A 6643-nucleotide genomic window follows, 5' to 3' on the forward strand; every position below is an offset into this window, starting at 1 on the left:
TTAATTTGTAAAATATGCATAAATTATGTCACAATATTTTATATATTACGTATTATTCTAAATTACTTCAAGAATAATTGAAAAATATATAAGAAATGTATTGGCGTTTAANGCCACAATATCACTAAATTGCTTCAAGAATGATTACAACATGTATTGGCGTTTAAAGTTTGTTATTGACGTAAGATATTTGAGGTTAAACTTATCAAAAAATATATAAAAAAATGTATTGGCGTTTGTAATTTAAGGTTATACTCAGTCAAAACCATTGGCGTGCATAGCGACTAAACTATTATACATAATTTGCGTTTGAATTTGTAATTGACTTAAGATATTTGAGGTTATTCTCAGTCAAAATCAGTGGCGTACATAGCAACAAAACTATTATTTATAATTAATGACCCACTGTCATGTAACGTCAATATTTACAACATAATTATTTATAATTAATGACCCACCGGTGGGTCATGCCGTCGTCAATGTGTTAATAGGTCTTTTTTTTTATTATTATAGGAATTACTAACATTTCCCTGTGTGGATTCGTCGACGCCGCTGTCGTTGTCTCCTTCTGTAATCAAAGAGAAAGAGACTGCAGTTAGTAAGGAAACGGTTTTTGCGCAATTGGTCCAGATGAAGGAGTAACCTTTCTTGGGCGGTGATAGATTGGAGGGACTAGGAGATGGCGTCACCACCGTCGAAGGAGTTGTTTGATGGTTGCTCGTCTTTTCTTTGTCGGTGATTTCGATTGGCGGTACGCTTTGGGGCGGTTTGTTTTCGATCACGCTGTCCGGCTGCTGCGGGCTGGGACTGTTCGATTGTTTCGCATCTGCTGTTGCTAGGGGCAACGTTGTAGGTGGACTGCTAGATGCAGCTGCAATAGTAGATGGCGCTTGAGGTGGAGGTGCAGCCTTCTCCTCGTTCTCCTCTATCTTGGACATGAGATGTTGCTGGGCGCGCGAATCCGGCCTAGATGGAGGCAACTCATCCATCCGTCTGCCGGAGACGTCTTCGACGCTTCCTATAGAGCTGACCGATTGCCTCCTGGCGTTGTCCAGATAGGCAGGAAGTTCGGGGTTGCTGCACAAGCTGAAGCTTCTACCCTTCATGGGTGGGCGCTCCTCCGGAGGCAGCGCATCGTCGCTCCTTTCGGGATCCAGGGTTCTGGTGGACTCTTCCACAGAAGATTGTCTGCTGCTGGGAGTGAACAGTTGGGGACGCGGAGACGGCGGCGGTGGCGGTCTGGGGGCGCCCGGTCGCAGTTGCGGTGGGCGCAGAGGGCGCACCGGTAGCGGTGGTCGGAATTGAGGGTTACCCGAAGGTGGAAACTGAAGAGGTCTACCACCTATCGGTGGTCTAAAACCCGTAGGAGGTCTAGGCTGTTGTTGATACTGCTGCTGCTGTTGTTGCAGATACGCCCTGCTGTCCACCCGCTGTAAGGGCGGATGCTGCTGAGGATGCGGGGGCGGTCGCGGATGACTTCCGCTTCCGGTCACCACTTTGCTCTAATCAATTGCCAACCGTATAAGCTTTACACGTCAATAAAAAAAAAACAAACGAGAAACAAGTGCAACGACGACACCATGATTAAAACAAAATCAGCCATCTAGATCTCATACTTAAATTCACTTAAAATTATATCAATATAAAAGTTAATACAACCTTAGAATATAATTTTAAAATGAAGTAAATTTCCAAAAACAATATAAAGTTATTTTTTTGGTTAATTCTATGTTTCATTTTGATAATTGATTTTGTTTCACAGAAGTAACAAAATGTTATGAAAAAGTACAAAATTTTAAATGATATAGTTTTAAGAAGAATGTATCATAATCATTGATAATTGCTTTTGTTTCATGGAAAAAAATGAAACAAATGATTTCTGTAGATTTTGTTTCGTCGCATGAAACTACTTTTATAAAATTATGTAAAACACTAATGTTTTAAAACCTTTGCAATGTTGACAGTAGTGCTTTTGTACGATGATAAAAACAAATGATTCGATACAAAATTTTAAATGATATAGTTTTAAGAAGAATGTATCATAATCATTGATAATTGCTTTTGTTTCATGGAAAAAAAATGAAACAAATGATTTCTATGGATTTTGTTTCGTCGCATGAAACTACTTTTATAAAATTAAGTAAAACACTAACGTTTTAAAACCTTTGCAATGTTGACAGTAGTGCTTTTGTACGATGATAAAAACAAATGATTCGATATTGGTACAATGAAATGCACATGGTTTTCTGGCGTAATTTAAGATGGTTAAATGAAACTAATCTACTTATTTTTTTTAAATAAAGTTGTTGGAAAAATGATCACAAATGTTCTAAAACAAGTGTAAAACGTTTGTTTGACCTTTGTCAAATATTAAAAAAAAAAACAAATGATTCGATATTGAAACAAACAGATGCATTTTGTTTTGCGCGGGGGCGTGCATTTTGCCATTGGTTGCGAGCAGAGACATCGCCGCCCCCATCGATTTCTCATCAATGTGCAATAATAATAATAACAACAACAACGACGTTATTTCGGGGTTGGGCGAAAGTACTTCGTTTTTGTATGTATCTACGTGTGTTTCTCGATTTCGTGTCATGTTTTTTATATAAACAAATGAATAAATGCGGTGGATCGCCTGCTACGACGACGATGACTTTTGCTTTTTTCTCTTTTTCTTCCGTGCATTCGAATTTTTGTTATGTGGTGGCGGTGCCGGGTTTCGTTGTTTCTTACCGTCTCCTGACTCATCGCAGTCGGCTGGTTGAATGCCATAGTAATTTCGCCCTCCGGCCCATTCAGAACCTTATTATCCCCTAGCGACATATTCTTCTCAATAAAACCCTTATTTATTTATTTATTTTCTTAAAATGCCAATTTTTTCTTTCACTTCAGCCTCGACTGAAAAAACGAATTTCGATTTAACAAAACAAACAAAAATCTCTCTAACATTTAAGTTTGCATCTACTTGCTTCTTCGTGCAATTATCTCATCAAAAGACAGTTCAAATTTATTAGATTTTCAGCGTGCTGCAGCGACGTAGTTTTAGATTGAAGCCTATCGATTCACACAACAACAACCAAATATAAATAATTACATTAAACTACAAATATTTGATCTAATTTCGTGAAATTTTCAACCCTCGCTTCTAAATCGATTCTCTCTTTCTACAATCTACATGTGTGTTTGTACGTACGTGAAAGCGAATACATTTTCAATTTACGAACGAAACTTTCAGTCAGCTATGCAAATTTTTCTTTTGTTTTCTTTCCGTCGTTCCGTGTGCAGAAGCAGTAAAAACCGCACCCCTCGCACGCGCGTATCTCTATGTGAAATCGCTTTCTTCCACTTTCGTTTTACAGAATTATTACTCCGTTTATTATAATGGTCGATTTAACAACAACAACAACCACACCGAAAAAAAACGCCTTGTTCGTGGAACTTTTCCTCTAAATTTATGTTAATATCAAATCGCCTGGATTTATTTGGGGTTGTCATGTCACCTGTCAAATTGACGTTTAAATCTACGGTATAATTTTTTTTTGCTTCTCTACTTGGAAATCACAAATATTAATTGAATCGTAATCTAATTTAATTATTTAGTTACAAATAATATTAATAATAATATTACTTCAAATTTTCAATTTATACAAGAACCCTAAAATTAAACGTCATTTCAAGACATGTGACAAGTGACGTTTCACATTTTCAGCAATTGTATAATATTTGTAAATAATGAAAATTAAAGCAATTTGTATAACCTATAAAAGTCAATCTAATTACATAAATCATTTGGAGATGTCAACTTGACGTTTTCTTTATTGTTTTGATTGACGTAATAAAAAGAATAAATCAATTCAAGATTGTCAAAACTGTGACATAATTCAAAAATAGATGTCGTAATCTAATTTAATTATTTAGTTACAAATAATATTTTAATCAGGTTACGCTTCAAATTTTTAATTTATACAAGAACCCTAAAACGTGATTAAACATGAGACTAGTGACGTTTCACATGTGACAAGTGACGTTTCACATGTGACAAATGACGTTTCAATATTTGTTTAGTTTGTATTGGGTATTTTGTATACATAAATCATTTGGAGATGTCAACTTGACGTTTATTTCATAATTAACTGTGTTTTCAAGTTTGATTAACGTAATGAAAAGTAAATCGATTCAAGATTGTCAAAACAATGACATAATTCAAAAATACGTCATTTTTAAATTATTGACGAAGACGGTTCAAATAATCTAAGTGCAATTAATTAATTGCCAATTAGAGCTTATTACAATTACATCCCAAACAAATCAATAACAAGAATCGAAAGACTTTCCAAGAATTTTATTATTGTTATGAAAAATCAGTAATTTTTTATTCTGCAAAAGAATGTTAAAGATGAATAAAAGTAAAATAAATGATTGTTGTTGTCAAAAATTAAAACTTGAGAGACTTGTTAATTTGATGACTTGTTACCATCAAAATTGTAGACGTTTAAAAAAAAGCTGTCATCCATTCAATTTCCACAGAAGAATCGCGTTTTAAACAGCAATGAAAAACTTCTTTAATCGCAATTAGTTTTGTTCTGTTTTTTGTATTATTATTTTGTCGGATGAAATGTAAAATGCAATTGCATGCGATTTTCGCGTGCGACTGAACAGTCGAGAAAATCACTTAAACGGCGTTAAAATTCCCAAAAGAAAAAAAAAAACAACAAACGAGTGCGAAAATTAATAGTGATAAATTGATAATTTCCACTACAGCAATTGCTTCACGATTTAGGACTTTGACCTCGGCGTTTCCAGTATCTTGGAAAATCGATTAAACACGCACAACGCAATAATAGCACACAAGTTGTTGCCTTCCCACATACAATAGGAAACAAACAAAAAAAAATATGCAAATTATGGAAATTTTTTAAAATTTCATAATTTAACTGTGCTTTTTACAGTTCTTTTTTTTTATCTTTGAATACTCTATATATAGTGTTTGTATTGAGTTTAAGACACGGTTTTGTGTTGGTGCATCTATTTGCATTGTCTGCCTTTGTGTGTGCATGTTGTATTCTGTGAGGTGCAATGTTACCTGGGATTACCGAACTTCGTGTCGCTCACTCAACGTCGCTTTTGTTTTTATATTTTTTGTTTTATTTTTGATTAAGTCGTGGATGATTGCGATAAAATGCTGAATCGGAAACAACAAAGTCGACTTGATTCTTTAAAGAAGGGGCGGCGGCGCGTTGGTGTGGATCGTCGTCGGAGGAAAAACTGGACGAGGATTCCGTCCTGGTGGCCGGAGGAGCTGAGGTGAAACCCATTGCGCGGTCGCCGACAACATCGACCCATTTTCGGGCCTTCTTCTCTTCCACCTCCTCCTCATCCTCCAACAACTACACCTCACTACCACCACCACCACTACACATCGATATTCGCCTTTAAACATTATCCATTACTATGATGATCATCATCATCGTCATTATTTGAAGCTTCCTTTGTCTACGCATCCGATTGTCTATTGTTTCCACTAGACGCACCCAATTAATCGCGACGGCCACAAATGACAGAACAGATTTCGTCATAGTTCTTTGAATCCCAAAAAAATATCTTTGCTCTATTATAAAATAATAATAATAATAAATTAATTAAAAGGATGACCAAATTAATTTGCTTACTTAATGGTTCTGATATTTACAAGTAGAAATCAAAATTGTTCCAAGCAAAATAACCCTAAAATTTAAACGACATTTTCAGAAATGTCAAAATTGTTCCAAACGAAATAACCCTAAAATTTGAACGTGATTTTCAGAAATATCAAAATTGTTTCAAGCAAAATAACCTTAAAATTTGAACGTCATTTTCAGAAATGTCAAAATTGTTTTAAGCAAAATAACCCTAAAATTTGAACGACATTTTCAGAAATGTCAAAATTCAATTTGTATTTTCATAATTGTACCAATATTCACGATATAATTGAAACAATATTGTTTTAACTTTGTCAATTTAGCTGAAATTAGACAACTTTATGATTAGATAATATAATATACTGTGATTGTAATTGTAATCTTGATGAGTTAATTATTTGATGATATCTTTATTACTAAACAACTTGATTTGTCATTTAGTTTCATAACTTTTGATGTCTTAGTGGAGTGAAGCTTTTTAAGTTGATGTATTTTAACTGTTGTCTCGAACCACAGAGAAACCTTTTTTATTCAGTTTAAATAAGAGAATAAAAGAAATCTCTAACAGAAAACTTGTATAAAACTCTCACATTTTGTTTGGAGTGTTTCAGTGAAGTTTACTTGTCTCTTTTTTTTATTTGCTTCGTTTTTTTTTTTAATTTCAAGTGTATAAAAAAATAAAAGAGTTTTATATGTCACATCAAGTTATTAAATTGATAACAGATGTCGCATTGTGTAATCAATAGCAACATTGTTTTCACAGCTAATCAGTATTGTTTAAGTGTATTTGTTTATGTCTTCTTAAGCTTAGTTATTTTATGATAGATGCCGCGTTACAAATGTCAAAAGTGACAGGTTGGACTTGTTTATATCAAATTTTGATAGATGTCATTGTTTTCACAGCTTATCATTATTGTTTTTATTAAGTGTGTTTGTTTATGTCTTATTAAGCTTAGTTATTTTAT

At 34.2% G+C, this 6643-nt stretch overlaps 1 protein-coding gene across 3 annotated transcripts; it reads right to left on the bottom strand.

Moving 5' to 3' along the window:
- Window positions 1-446: 446 nt before the first annotated feature.
- LOC108564078 (proline-rich receptor-like protein kinase PERK10) lies at window positions 447-5600 on the bottom strand. Of its 3 annotated transcripts, none has more exons than XM_017922983.1 (3): window positions 2734-3681; window positions 644-1502; window positions 447-589 (listed from the first exon to the last, which is right to left on the bottom strand). In XM_017922983.1, exons 1-3 carry the CDS (start codon window positions 2821-2823, stop codon window positions 477-479), a joined length of 1062 nt encoding a protein of 353 aa, XP_017778472.1. In that variant the 5' UTR covers window positions 2824-3681; the 3' UTR covers window positions 447-476. The 3 variants fall into 3 exon arrangements, 2 of the variants coding, with proteins under 2 accessions (XP_017778472.1, XP_017778473.1); XM_017922984.1 differs by having other exon boundaries at window positions 447-568; window positions 2734-3678; XR_001891123.1 differs by lacking the exons at window positions 447-589; window positions 2734-3681 and adding an exon at window positions 5084-5600 and having other exon boundaries at window positions 1427-1502.
- Window positions 5601-6643: the final 1043 nt, after the last annotated feature.

The sequence above is a fragment of the Nicrophorus vespilloides genome, unplaced genomic scaffold, assembly GCF_001412225.1.
Source record: "Nicrophorus vespilloides isolate i.1.1-1 unplaced genomic scaffold, Nicve_v1.0, whole genome shotgun sequence".
NCBI lineage: Eukaryota > Metazoa > Arthropoda > Insecta > Coleoptera > Silphidae > Nicrophorus > Nicrophorus vespilloides.